Raw genomic sequence first — 14,888 nt, 5'->3', positions numbered from 1 at the left:
GTTATGCAGTACAAATAAACACGGAATCACGGAAACACATAGTTCTTGCGCTTTTCACGTTGCCCTGATTCTCTTTATTTTGGTTTGCCATGGCAATTGACAAGCTCTCTGGAAATGACTAAATTACTATAAAGCAGATTAAAAAGAAGAGATTTTATTGAAACTTTTTAATTTATTTATTTACTTATTACTTATTCAAATGTATAATCTTCCAAAACCCCTTGCAATATTTGAAGATTATAGATTTAGAATGGGATTTTAAATTTAATTGCAATGAGATTTTATTTATGCAAATCATCTAAGATCAACATTTAGTTGTTTACATGTGCCATCCTTCAAAAAGCCTATATTTTCAGACTATGCAAGTCTATTCCTGCAACACTAAGGGAAAAGCTGTTGTATTACAATTGGTGCATTGTCAATGTTGGTTACACTGGGGAGAAGAAAGTTTGGTATTTTTACCCTTTATTTCGGTTCCACTAAAGTTTTGCTGTTTATTGTAATATTGCGTAATAATTGTTCTAAAATACCTCTATACTATGGGAAACATAGTCTTACAGTTAAGAGTCATGCAGTTGCCATCGCAATGCCATACACTTCCATAAGGATTTGTAATGACATTTTAAGAAAAAAGAAAAAAAAAGAAAAGATGCATAGCGCAAACGTCAGTGTGTTAGAATTATATTGCTATATATTTTAGGCTGCACCACCCAAGCTTAAACTCAACATTTAATAGCCAGTAGTTGGGAATATTTATTGTCTATGAACACTGACCTTGTATAAAGACATCATATTCAAAACAGCTCTATCTATAATAAGAGGATGAGGAATCTTATCGCTTTTAAAATAATCTGCAGTGGGGAAGCCTCTGTACTTAGGCTTAACACTCTCTAGACAGCTACTCCTTGTTAAGCATTGCTTTAGACTCCTAGTCCATGAATGGGACCATTACCCTCATCTCTCAGTGCACATCCACACACTCATGAGAACACATAGACATAATGGGCTTGGCTTAAAAATGAGCTCATGTAAGTCATGAGAAGGTTCTGTAAAAGAAGCTACTGTACCGAGAAGGACTGACTTTGTAAAAACATCCTTTTGCGTTGCTCACATTAAATTCCAACCTACAGAACATCACTGTAACACGTGGTTGTTGAGAAAAAATATCTTCAGCCCCTCTTCTAAAAACAGCCTCTTTAAGACATCTAAAGAAAGATGGAGGAAAATGTGGAAATCTTTCATGAATGTCTTAAAGTCCAACAGCAGGCCAGTCAAGGAAGATGACTCACCATCTGTGCCAGTGCTTGTTCTTTCAATCTGCTAACCTTGACACAACATTTTGGTATTCTGGTTCTTCACTGGTAGGGAATCATAATTTATGACAAAAAACAACTTTACGGGGAATGCTGTCCACAAGGTGGTCGTATATACCCCTCATCCTGGTATTTATATTCTCGATATATGCCAGATTGTATAACAACTTTCTTTGTTTTCACATCGCACAGATTTGCGAAAGCTTATTTTGACAAAATTGGAATGGCTACTGCAAGAACTTCAAAATCGCGCCTCATCTGACAGTGCAAACCTCGCTAACCAATGCCACCTATCTTCAAAACAAGTGTTTAGCATTTAAAAACCTTACCTTACATTGCTATCTATATATCTGTTTTAAAACTAATGCCGGACTACGTAAAACACCCTCACCAATGTACCTGTGTTTTGTTTTGTTTTCTTGATCTCCTTTCAGTGTTTGCCCCTACCATTTTCCATGTGCTCTGCCTCACCGACACTGCCATCCGGCGTTGTCCTCTCGTAGCTGTCCTCAGGCAGGGGAAGGGCGCCCAGCCGGGGGCCCGAAGAACTCTTGCTGCTGGGCGTCTCCGACTCATCCAGGCCACTGTCGTAGCAGCTCTGCAGCGATCCCTGCTGGTGAGGGTCCTGGGGCTGGCTCACCACCGAGAAGGTCACTCGCCGAAATGGCTACAAGAGAAACCAAACGGCCGGGGGTCACTATAAAAGGGACTGTTTGATTTTTTCTTTATTACTTTTCTTTTTGATTAGACGGCAGTGGTGGAGGTGGATCCTCTGGGTTTTAGAAAGGGTTGAAGTTCATAATAGCAGGAAAATAGCTTAGCAAGAAAAGGAGTGAGAGGAGTCTATTCTTTAGCGGAGGAGTCGTAGGAGTGTGCTAGCTGGATGTAAAAGACACAATGATTCGTGCTAACCCATATCTTCAAGCAAGCTGTAATGTGACTTTACTGCCCACAATAATAGACTAATCTTGTGCATCACAACAGTCACAAAAGACCTTTTATTCTCACAAACAAGGTCCTGCCTTCATCCATCCCTGAAAACGTTCAATGGGAAGAACAGGACACATAGGAAGCTCTACACCATGTACACAATTATTAGGCAAGTTGTACTCTGGATTAACTTGATGAACAAAGACAGTGTTGAATGTTTGACAAAATAAAAGGGAGTTTTGGCTTCCTCAATTAAACATATGTGTGCACAATTATTTGGCAACTAAATGAAAAATTTAAATTTTCCCATCACACTTGTTTAGTCAAGTATAAGAAATAAACCACTCAAAATTAACAAATAAACACTTTTGACATTTTCAAAATATGATGTGGCCAACGCGGTGACCCTTCTTTTCAATAACTGCCATGGGCCTTCAGTTTATGGAGTCTGTCAGTTTCTTGATCTGTTGATGATCAACTATTGGTGCCACAGCAACCGCAGGTTCCCATATGGTATTCAAAGAGGTATTGTTCTCCCTCACTGTAAAGCTCACATTGAAGAAGGACCCCGAAGTTCTCAATAGGGTGTAAGTCAGCTGATGAAAGTCATTATTCTTTGAGGCCATTGCTGGCAAGCCAAGCAACAGAGTTCTTGCAGTTTTTTCCTGTACTACCACTTGAAGAAAGTAGCTTCTAAAAACTGTCAAAAGTTTTGGGAGTTTTAAGTCAATCTTCAACCTGACAAGGTCCAAATTGCTCATTCTTATTAATAGCGGCCAATACCAGTACACCTTCTCCGCCTTGCTGTCGTCCAGCGCAGTCATGCCAAAGGGCCATCCACCTGGTCCACCAAGAGACACTGTCCATTGAACCTTTGACAAAAATCTGTCTTCTGATCTTTCTTAGCCCAATCTTGACATTTCAACTTGAGAGTCTTGTTCACTGGTGGTTGTGTTTTGGCTTTCTTTATTTTGGCTACAACTCCGGCCACTGAACACCTTGTACTTCTGGACATTCCAGGTAGGTAGTAGCTCTGGAATACGATGGCACTGGATGATGATGGGTTCCTGGCACTGTCAGGTATAATTCTTCCCCAGTCTCTTGCAGTTAATTGCGGTCTTTTCTTCTCCACACATTTAATGTATCACCGTTAACCATATTAGGGTGACCATATTTTGATTACTGAAAACCAGGACACTCAGCCCTGCAATGAGATACTCAAATGATACTTGAATGCGAGTCAGTTTAATGGCCCAATGAAAAACAATGAAAACCGGGAAATTGTCATCACTTTCGAAAAAAAAATCCAGGACGGCCAGGACAGGACGTGAAAATAGGACATGTCCTGGGAAAACAGGACGTTTCGTCACCATAGACTACAGACTACATGCAACAAACCATTTGATTGTTCCTTGATCACGCCTCACTACCTTTGCATTTTCGAGAGTGTTGCTCACTCTGAAAGGGATTCAGTGTCTGTTGGTCCTACACCCTTTTGTGCCTGAGATGAAGAAGCTCAATAATACCTTGATGTGTGGTGTTGATCACTTTAGGCCAGACCCGCCCTCATTACACAAATAGATATCACCAGACAATGCTTGAATCCAATTCAGGTTTGTATAGTTTGGGGTTGGAAAATATGCATAGACATGATAAAGTAAGAACACTTACTTGCCTAATAATTGCACACGCAGTGTACAAAGCCAGTCGTAGCAGCAGGCTACATCCGACCGTCAAATGGAGCTTAGTGAGGTTGAATTCATTGGACTTGTTTACTTATTTGCCTGCTAACAAGAGGACAAGGCGAACAAGCATTTGTCTCTGCAGAAGATCCTGTCTGACCAGCGCCTTTGAATAAAAAGGAGGGCCAAGAGAGTCAAAGGCGCGTATCTATACATGGCAACAGCTCCTTTCTTGCATTTGCAAATGCAGAAGCTTTTACAGGACGAGCTGGGGGTCCAAGTGGTCAATACGTGTTGCTTCCAGTTGCACATTATTCAGTAGTGTACCGCGTTAAGCGGGAACAAAGAGTGTCATTGAAGCGGAGGCCTCTCGCGTTCCTCTCGGTCTGATTCCCTTTCTTTCACCGTGTCTCTCAATTCCTGTTTGAGTGTTATATGACCGTAATGACAGAGGGAGGTGATGACAGAGAAAGAATGAGCATGAGGTAGAGGAATGAAAGACACGCTTTGGTCATTACCACAATAAATGGCATAACAAATGGCTAATGTCGTTCATTAATTACACATAAACACAGTCCGAGATCCCCTCTTCTGCTGTGCATCGCCTCTTTCTGTTCCTTGCTGGACCTCATCTGCCTTATTCCTTCGACTTTATCCCAGATTCTGTTTCCTTTTTCCATCCAGAGAATATTAAATGGGTCAGAGGCCCATTACTCAAACATCTTCTCCATTTCTCTCCATCTTTCCCCATGTGTTCTCCAGTTGTCTTATTCAATGATGTCTATTAGCGCCTCCTGGACTGGATAGCGGCACCTTTCAATTGTGTGCCTATCCATAAAGAAATTAAACCGAACATTTTTGATGACTTATCTACATTTAAGATGACATTTAATCAGACACGGCCATCAAACTCTCACTTACTCATTCGCCGGAGTAATACATTTCTTTCCCCCATTAGAAATATATAGTTTATATTTCAAATCACGACAGGTGCTTTTCAAAATGTTAACATAGTATTTTACTGTAAACATGTGACACATCAAAGAAAAAAACTATAAAACTGATTAAGCATAGCTCAGATTGTGTTAAAGGTGTCCAATCCATTTCTACTTATATTAAGTATATGTTGAAATACAGTATTTTCTATAACCCGATCTCACTCCAGGTTTGTGATGGCATCATGAAAAGTGATTTAATCTATTTGCTTGTGATACCGTCACGAAATATAGCAGATTTTTGTGATGGTATCATGAAATTTGGAGTGACGCGGGGGCGGGATTTGGAGTTACGGTTAGGGTTAGTTAGCAACAGGTGACCATGTCAAAAAATGTGTTACATTTCGTGATGGTATCACAAAAAAATAAAAAATAATAATAATAATATTAATGTCAAACTGGCCAAAATTTTCTTCTTAAACTATTTACTTATTCCTGTACACAAACATATATTTCATGCTGATGGAAAAGAAACGTCTCATGCAATCCGCTGCATAACCTTGGAGTTGGTTATAGGTTGCATTTTCTAATCATTTTATGCTTGTTAGATTGGTTTATGAATTACAATACAACCAATTTATCATATTGGAGGAACCTTTTCATAGGCAGTGTTCAGTAATTCAATACTTTTTCATTTTGTCTCTAGAAAGCTAATTATGATACTATTGGGTGGATAATCTAAAACCATAATTAAGAAAAATAAATAAATAAAACAAAACCGATATACCCAGATTTGAGTGTATTGACATGCATTAAATTTGCAAAAAATAAAAGTGAATGTTTACCCGAAGGTTTAGCCGCATCTGCAACGAGTACTGATGTTCAGATTCTCCTCCAAGAGGTACTTTAGTTTTATCCCTCTTGGAATTGAATGTCTTCTTTCATTTCTTCATACTCAATCTCGGACATGTCTACTTTTTACAGCGCTTCTTTTTGGTGTTTTCCGCCAAAGAGCATCCATCTTCCTCCTGGTGTACAAGTATTTGTGCTCATTCCTCTGTTCATGGGGCCTTGTAATGGCAAAACAGTTGGTAAAATTGATGAAAAAGAGATTTTTAAAAAGGCATGAATGTGGCACTCAGAAAAATAATAATACTGAGACATAGATAGTATACATCGGCACTGAAAAAATAATGCAATGTTAAAATACCCTCGGCCAGATCAGCATTGTGTTCTTTATAATGTATAGTTGTTTAATCAAATATTACTATCCTATTGTCTTACGTATAATTTGTACATGTTCAAATCAAATCATCATTTGTTCATGTTCTGCAGATCAAGGAATATTTGTAGATCACCCTCCGTTCATTTGCACGTATTAATAATGTGACAAATTTAACTCTGTAGAAAGTTAGTTTTGAGTTAGCGAAAGTTAGCGTTCAAGGTAATGTCCACAAAATGTCTTATAAATACGTTCAGAGGTGTTAATAGGTTCAAACAGAACACAAAAGGTTCAAAACAGCATTTGCAGTATTAGACATGTTTATTTATCACTTGCTTTTACATAAAATACCAGAAATGAAGCGGTTAGCAAGTAGCTAAAGTAGGAAGTGGTGTCAAAACCAGCATTTTCAGTTTTAGAAGTGTTTATTTCTCACTGGCTTTTACATAATATATGAGAAACGAACACACAAAACAAAGCGGTTTTGAAGAGACCAGTGACTGACATCATGGTGCAGCTTAACTCTGATTGGCTGTCACCTGCGTCACTCAAAAACAAAATGGATCAGATTATAAAAGTGCTTATTTCTCACTGGATTTTACATAATATACCAGAAACAAAGCAGCTAGCAAGTAGCAAAACCAGGAAGTGATGTCACTATGCTAACCTCCATAAAAAAATGTCTTATGAATTAGTTCAGAGGAGTTAATTTGTTCCAAAAACAGCATTTTCAGTTTTAGAAGTGCTTATTTCTCACTAGCATTTACATAAGATACCAGAAACAAAGCAGTTAGCAAGTAGCTAAACTAGAAAGTGACGTCACCATGCTAATCTCCATGAAATGTCTTATAAGTAAGTTGAGAGGTGTTAATACAACTCCTGGCATAAATTATGGAATCATCGGCCTCGGAGGATGTTCATGCAGTTGTTTAATTTTGTAGAAAAAAAGCAGATCACAGACATGACACAAAACTAAAGTTATTTCAAATGGCAACTTTCTGGCTTTAAGAAACACTATAAGAAATCAAGAAAAAAAGTTGTGGCAGTCAGTAACGGTTACTTTTTTAGACCAAGCAGAGGGAAAAAAATATGGACTCACTCAATTCTGAGGAATAAATTATGGAATCACCCTATAAATTTTCATTCCCAAAACTAACACCTGCATCAAATCAGATCTGCTCGTTAGTCTGCATCTTAAAAGGAGTGATCGCACCTTGGAGAGCTGTTGCACCAAGTGGACTGACATGAATCATGGCTCCAACACGAGAGATGTCAATTGAAACAAAGGAGAGGATTATCAAACTCTTAAAAGAGGGTAAATCATCACGCAATGTTGCAAAAGATGTTGGTTGTTCACAGTCAGCTGTGTCTAAACTCTGGACCAAATACAAACAACATGGAAAGGCTGTTAAAGGCAAACATACTGGTAGACCAAGGAAGACATCAAAGCGTCAAGACAGAAAACTTAAAGCAGTATGTCTCAAAAATCGAAAATGCACAACAAAACAAATGAGAAACGAATGGGAGGAAACTGGAGTCAACGTCTGTGACCGAACTGTAAGAAACCGCCTAAAAGGAAACGGGATTTACATACAGAAAAGCTAAACGAAAGCCATCATTAACACCTAAACAGAAAAAAACAAGGTTACAATGGGCTAAGGAAAAGCAATCGTGGACTGTGGATGACTGGATGAAAGTCATATTCAGTGATGAATCTCAAATCTGCATTGGGCAAGGTGATGATGCTGGAACCTTTGTTTGGTGCTGTTCCAATGAGATTTATAAAGATGACTGCCTGAAGAGAACATGTAAATTTCCACAGTCATTGATGATATGGGGCTGCATGTCAGGTGAAGGCACTGGGGAGATGGCTGTCATTACATCATCAATAAATGCACAAGTTTACATTGACATTTTGGACACTTTTCTTATCCCATCAATTGAAAGGATGTTTGGGGATAATGAAATCATTTTTCAAGATGATAATGCATCTTGCCATAGAGCAAAAACTGTGAAAACATTCCTTGCAAAAAGACACACAGGGTCAATGTCATGGCCTGCAAATAGTCCGGATCTTAATCCAATTGAAAATCTTTGGTGGAAGTTTAAGAAAATGGTCCATGACAAGGCTCCAACCTGCAACGCTGATCTGGCAACAGCAATCAGAGAAAGTTGAAGCCAGATTGATGAAGAGTACTGTTTGTCACTCATTAAGTCCATGCCTCAGAGACTGCAAGCTGTTATAAAAGCCAGAAGTGGTGCAACAAAATACTAGTGATGTGTTGAGGCATTCTTTTGTTTTTCATGATTCCATAATTTTTTCCCCAGAATTGAGTGATTCCATATTTTTTTCCCTCTGCTTGGTCTAAAAAAGTAACCGTTAGTGACTGCCACAATTTTTTTTCCTGATTTCTTATAGTGTTTCTTAAAGCCAGATAGTATATAATAATAATAATAATAATAATAATAATAATAATAATAGTAATATACCAGAAACGAACCAGTTAGTAAGTAGCTAAACTAGGAAGTGACGTCACCATGCTATCCTCTGTAAAAAGTCTTATAAATAAGTTCAGCGGTGTTAATAGGTTCCAAAAACAGTGTTTTCAGTTTTATAAGTGCTTATTTCTCACTAGCTTTTACATAATATAACAGAAATGAACCAGTTAGAAAGTAGCTAAACTAGGAAGTGACATCACCATGCTAACCTCTGTAAAATGTCTCATGAATATGTTCAGAGGTGTTAGGTTCCAAAAACAGTGTTTTCAGTTTTATAAGTGCTTATTTCTCACTGGATTTTGTTGTAGTCTTACACACCTCTCTGCAGCTTCTCTCCCCCTGCCATCCCCTCATTACCCCATCCCCGTAGAGACGGTGCCTGCTCCCAGACTACCAATAACCAGCAAAAATCTATTTAAGCATAAAAATTCAAAAAGAAAAAATAATATAGCACCTTCTACTGCACCACAGACTAAAACAGTTAAATGTGGTCTATTAAACATTAGGTCTCTCTCTTCTAAGTCCCTGTTGGTAAATGATATAATAATTGATCAACATATTGATTTATTCTGCCTAACAGAAACCTGGTTACAGCAGGATGAATATGTTAGTTTAAATGAGTCAACACCCCCGAGTCACACTAACTGTCAGAATGCTCGTAGCACGGGCCGGGGCGGTGGATTAGCAGCAATCTTCCATTCCAGCTTATTAATTAATCAAAAACCCAGACAGAGCTTTAATTCATTTGAAAGCTTGTCTCTTAGTCTTGTCCATCCAAATTGGAAGTCCCAAAAACCAGTTTTATTTGTTATTATCTATCGTCCACCTGGTCGTTACTGTGAGTTTCTCTGTGAATTTTCAGACCTTTTGTCTGACTTAGTGCTTAGCTCAGATAAGATAATTATAGTGGGCGATTTTAACATCCACACAGATGCTGAGAATGACAGCCTCAACACTGCATTTAATCTATTATTAGACTCTATTGGCTTTGCTCAAAAAGTAAATGAGTCCACCCACCACTTTAATCATATCTTAGATCTTGTTCTGACTTATGGTATGGAAATAGAAGACTTAACAGTATTCCCTGAAAACTCCCTTCTGTCTGATCATTTTTTAATAACATTTACATTTACTCTGATGGACTACCCAGCAGTAGGGAATAAGTTTAATTACACTAGAAGTCTTTCAGAAAGCGATGTAACTAGGTTTAAGGATATGATTCCTTCTTTATGTTCTCTAATGCCATATAACAACACAGTGCAGAGTAGCTACCTAAACTCTGTAAGGGAGATAGAGTATCTCGTCAATAGTTTTACATCCTCATTGAAGACAACTTTGGATGCTGTAGCTCCTCTGAAAAAGAGAGCTTTAAATCAGAAGTGTCTGACTCCATGGTATAACTCTCAAACTCGTAGCTTAAAGCAGATAACCCGTAAGTTGGAGAGGAAATGGCGTCTCACTAATTTAGAAGATCTTCACTTAGCCTGGAAAAAGAGTCTGTTGCTCTATAAAAAAGCCCTCCGTAAAGCTAGGACATCTTTCTACTCATCACTAATTGAAGAAAATAAGAACAACCCCAGGTTTCTTTTCAGCACTGTAGCCAGGCTGACAAAGAGTCAGAGCTCTATTGAGCTGAGTATTCCATTATCTTTAACTAGTAATGAGTTCATGACTTTCTTTGCTAACAAAATTTTAACTATTAGAGAAAAAAATACTCATAACCATCCCAAAGACGTATCGTTATCTTTGGCTGCTTTCAGTGATGCCGGTATTTGGTTAGACTCTTTCTCTCCGATTGTTCTGTCTGAGTTATTTTCATTAGTTACTTCATCCAAACCATCAACATGTTTATTAGACCCCATTCCTACCAGGCTGCTCAAGGAAGCCCTACCATTATTTAATGCTTCGATCTTAAATATGATCAATCTATCTTTGTTAGTTGGCTATGTACCACAGGCTTTTAAGGTGGCAGTAATTAAACCATTACTTAAAAAGCCATCACTTGACCCAGCTATCTTAGCTAATTATAGGCCAATCTCCAACCTTCCTTTTCTCTCAAAAATTCTTGAAAGGGTAGTTGTAAAACAGCTAACTGATCATCTGCAGAGGAATGGTCTATTTGAAGAGTTTCAGTCAGGTTTTAGAATTCATCATAGTACAGAAACAGCATTAGTGAAGGTTACAAATGATCTTCTTATGGCCTCGGACAGTGGACTCATCTCTGTGCTTGTTCTGTTAGACCTCAGTGCTGCTTTTGATACTGTTGACCATAAAATTTTATTACAGAGATTAGAGCATGCCATAGGTATTAAAGGCACTGCGCTGCGGTGGTTTGAATCATATTTGTCTAATAGATTACAATTTGTTCATGTAAATGGGGAATCTTCTTCACAGACTAAAGTTAATTATGGAGTTCCACAAGGTTCTGTGCTAGGACCAATTTTATTCACTTTATATATGCTTCCCTTAGGCAGTATTATTAGACGGTATTGCTTAAATTTTCATTGTTACGCAGATGATACCCAGCTTTATCTATCCATGAAGCCAGAGGACACACACCAATTAGCTAAACTGCAGGATTGTCTTACAGACATAAAGACATGGATGACCTCTAATTTCCTGCTTTTAAACTCAGATAAAACTGAAGTTATTGTTCTTGGCCCCACAAATCTTAGAAACATGGTGTCTAACCAGATCCTTACTCTGGATGGCATTACCCTGACCTCTAGTAATACTGTGAGAAATCTTGGAGTCATTTTTGATCAGGATATGTCATTCAAAGCGCATATTAAACAAATATGTAGGACTGCTTTTTTGCATTTACGCAATATCTCTAAAATCAGAAAGGTCTTGTCTCAGAGTGATGCTGAAAAACTAATTCATGCATTTATTTCCTCTAGGCTGGACTATTGTAATTCATTATTATCAGGTTGTCCTAAAAGTTCCCTAAAAAGCCTTCAGTTAATTCAAAATGCTGCAGCTAGAGTGCTGACGGGGACTAGAAGGAGAGAGCATATCTCACCCATATTGGCCTCTCTTCATTGGCTTCCTGTTAATTCTAGAATAGAATTTAAAATTCTTCTTCTTACTTATAAGGTTTTGAATAATCAGGTCCCATCTTATCTTAGGGACCTCGTAGTACCATATCACCCCAATAGAGCGCTTCGCTCTCAGACTGCAGGCTTACTTGTAGTTCCTAGGGTTTGTAAGAGTAGAATGGGAGGCAGAGCCTTCAGCTTTCAGGCTCCTCTCCTGTGGAACCAGCTCCCAATTCAGATCAGGGAGACAGACACCCTCTCTACTTTTAAGATTAGGCTTAAAACTTTCCTTTTTGCTAAAGCTTATAGTTAGGGCTGGATCAGGTGACCCTGAACCATCCCTTAGTTATGCTGCTATAGACGTAGACTGCTGGGGGGTTCCCATGATGCACTGTTTCTTTCTCTTTTTGCTCTGTATGCACCACTCTGCATTTAATCATTAGTGATCGATCTCTGCTCCCCTCCACAGCATGTCTTTTTCCTGGTTCTCTCCCTCAGCCCCAACCAGTCCCAGCAGAAGACTGCCCCTCCCTGAGCCTGGTTCTGCTGGAGGTTTCTTCCTGTTAAAAGGGAGTTTTTCCTTCCCACTGTAGCCAAGTGCTTGCTCACAGGGGGTCGTTTTGACCGTTGGGGTTTTACATCATTATTGTATGGCCTTGCCTTACAATATAAAGCGCCTTGGGGCAACTGTTTGTTGTGATTTGGCGCTATATAAAAAAAAAATGATTGATTGATTGATAATATACTAGAAATGAAGTGGCTAGCAAGTAGCTAAACTAGGAAGTGATGTCACCATGCTATCCTCCATAAAATATCCTAAAAATAATCTTAGAGGTGTTAATAGGTTCCAAAAACAGTGTTTTCAGTTTTACAAGTGCTTTTTTCCAACTGGATTTTACATAATATACCAGAAATGAAGCGGCTAGCAAGTAGCTAAACCAGGAAGTGATGTCATCATGCTATCCTCCATAAAATGTCCTAAATATAAGCTTAGAGGTATTAATAGGTTCCAAAAACAGTGTTTTCAGTTTTACAAGTGCTTTTTTCCAACTGGAGTTTACATAATATACCAGAAATGAAGCGGCTAGCAAGTAGCTAAACCAGGAAGTGATGTCACCATGCGATCCTCCGTAAAATGTCCTAAAAATAAGCTTAGAGGTGTTAACAGGTTCCAAAAACAGAGTTTTCAGTTTTACAAGTGCTTTTTTTCCAACTGGATTTTACATAATATACCAGAAATGAAGCGGATAGAAAGTAGCTAAACCAGGAAGTGATGTCACCATGCTATCCTCCGTAAAATGTCCTAAAAATAAGCTTAGAGGTGTTAATAGGTTCCAAAAACAGTGTTTTCAGTTTTACAAGTGCTTTTTTCCTACTGGATTTTACATAATATACCAGAAATGAAGCGGCTAGCAAGTAGCTAAACCAGGAAGTGATGTCACCATGCTATCCTCCGTAAAATGTCCTAAAAATAAGCTTAGAGGTGTTAACAGGTTCCAAAAACAGAGTTTTCAGTTTTAGAAGTGCTTTTTTTCCAACTGGATTTTACATAATATACCAGAAATGAAGCGGATAGAAAGTAGCTAAACCAGGAAGTGATGTCACCATGGTATCCCCCTTAACATGTCTTAGAAATAAGTTCAGAGGTGTTAATGGGTTCCAAAACCAGCATTTTCAGTTTTAGAAGTGTTTATTTCTCACTGGCTTTTACATAATATATGAGAAACAAACACACAAAACAAAGCGGTTTTGAAGAGACCAGTGACTGACATCATGGTGCAGCTTAACTCTGATTGGCTGTCACCTGCGTCACTCAAAAACAAAACGGATCAGATTATAGCAGAATGCGACTTGTTAAAACCTCTTAAAATACCTCTTAAAATAAGTCAAGATTAGCCATCTTTGAACTTGTCCAAGGTCTGTGTCCCAAGAATGCTCCCTGTGAATTTCAACACTGGCACGGTAGGACTGGACTTATGCTGAGCACAGACAGACAAACAGATGGATGAAAAGCCTTCGCAATACCCTATGGCCATATTTTGGTCTTGGGTAATAATAAAATAATGTACAAAGAAATACAGTGCAAAGGCAAAATCTGTGTTAAGTCATGACGGGAAGCTGAACTGAACCTCTCTGTTGTGTCGCCACCAGACACTCGCTGTACAGGCCCACAAACCGCCACCTCTTCTCGATAATGAAATTTCCCACAAGCCATTGTGGTGTCGGGGTAAAAATAATAGCCTACCTCTTGATGTGTTTACATTTGCATTTATTTATATATTTCCAACACACTTCTCGCTCTCTGGCTGACTGGCTTTCACGGCAACCCTGGCAATAAATCATGTTTCCATGCAATTACAATCAACACTCCGCAAATTAATTGTTATAAATATTCATGCGGATTTCACTTGGATGGTCAAACATTTGCAGCATAATTAAAATCTCTCAGATTGAGAACTGTTTTCTCGAGGTGTAATAACACTTGAAGAGATGTTAAGATCCTCATGTTTGTTTTTTTTTTGTTTGTTTATTTGTTTGTTTGCTTTATCTCGAGATGCTTTTAACAAGTTTCGCGGCTTGCGTGTGGTCGGGGGTGGGTGACAACAAAACAAACAAAAAAAAGGCGCTTTGTGCGGATCAGATTGAGCGGAGTGATGTACGCTTCGGAAAAACATTGTTTTCTAATGATAGAAATTAAACAACTGTTGCGTAATGAATAGCTGGCGAGAGCGCCGCGAAGGAAAACACTTGAGCAAACCGTACACGGAGAGAAAATTGAATTTGGGAGACAGAAAAGAAGCTGACGGGAATGGGGAGTTAAATGAACAAATAGAGTTTATTCACCTGAATTTCCCTTATTTCTTTTTTTTTTAACTGGAGAGAGAGTGAGATAGTCAGGAAAGAATGAAAAATAGCAACGAAAAAAGCTAATTTGTTTGCAGACGAGAAATGGAGTTCATGCAGAGATCGCCAGAGGCTTTGGATTAAAATCTGCAGCAGTCACCATCTGCATGGCAACCTTCGCTCCCTTCATTCTGTCTTTTAAATAAATGAATGAAATAAAACGTGATTCAGCCACAGTCACTTTTTTTCTTGTATTTGCACGGGTGTAGGTGTACTTCCGCGGACAGAAAAATGAATTGCCCATCATATGGTGTCCTGCGTGTCACAACTGCTGGGAAAAAGAAAAAAAAATGTTGGGATTGTCACTATCCCCCTGTGATTTGCCCTCATTCACGAATGAAGAAGTCCATTCTGTCATATAGTTG

The 14,888-nt window shown here is 38.6% G+C and overlaps 1 protein-coding gene across 5 annotated transcripts in view; it reads right to left on the bottom strand.

Annotated features, from left to right (window-relative positions):
* The window catches only part of pcdh7b (protocadherin 7b), a 268,609-nt gene that overhangs the window by 115,200 nt on the left and 138,521 nt on the right, over nucleotides 1–14,888 (bottom strand). For 2 of the 5 annotated variants that reach the window (XM_034164715.1, XM_034164718.1), the window contains exon 2: nucleotides 1,761–1,980. The exons of 2 other annotated variants lie outside the window; for them this stretch is intronic. In XM_034164715.1, the coding sequence (XP_034020606.1) occupies nucleotides 1,761–1,980 (220 nt within the window). The remainder of the gene's footprint in view (nucleotides 1–1,760; nucleotides 1,981–14,888) is intronic. One more of the 5 variants, XM_034164716.1, reaches the window with a different exon arrangement.

Source organism: Thalassophryne amazonica, chromosome 23, assembly GCF_902500255.1.
Source record: "Thalassophryne amazonica chromosome 23, fThaAma1.1, whole genome shotgun sequence".
In the NCBI taxonomy this organism is placed as follows: Eukaryota; Metazoa; Chordata; class Actinopteri; order Batrachoidiformes; family Batrachoididae; genus Thalassophryne; species Thalassophryne amazonica.
This window is presented reverse-complemented; position numbering and strand designations above follow the sequence as displayed.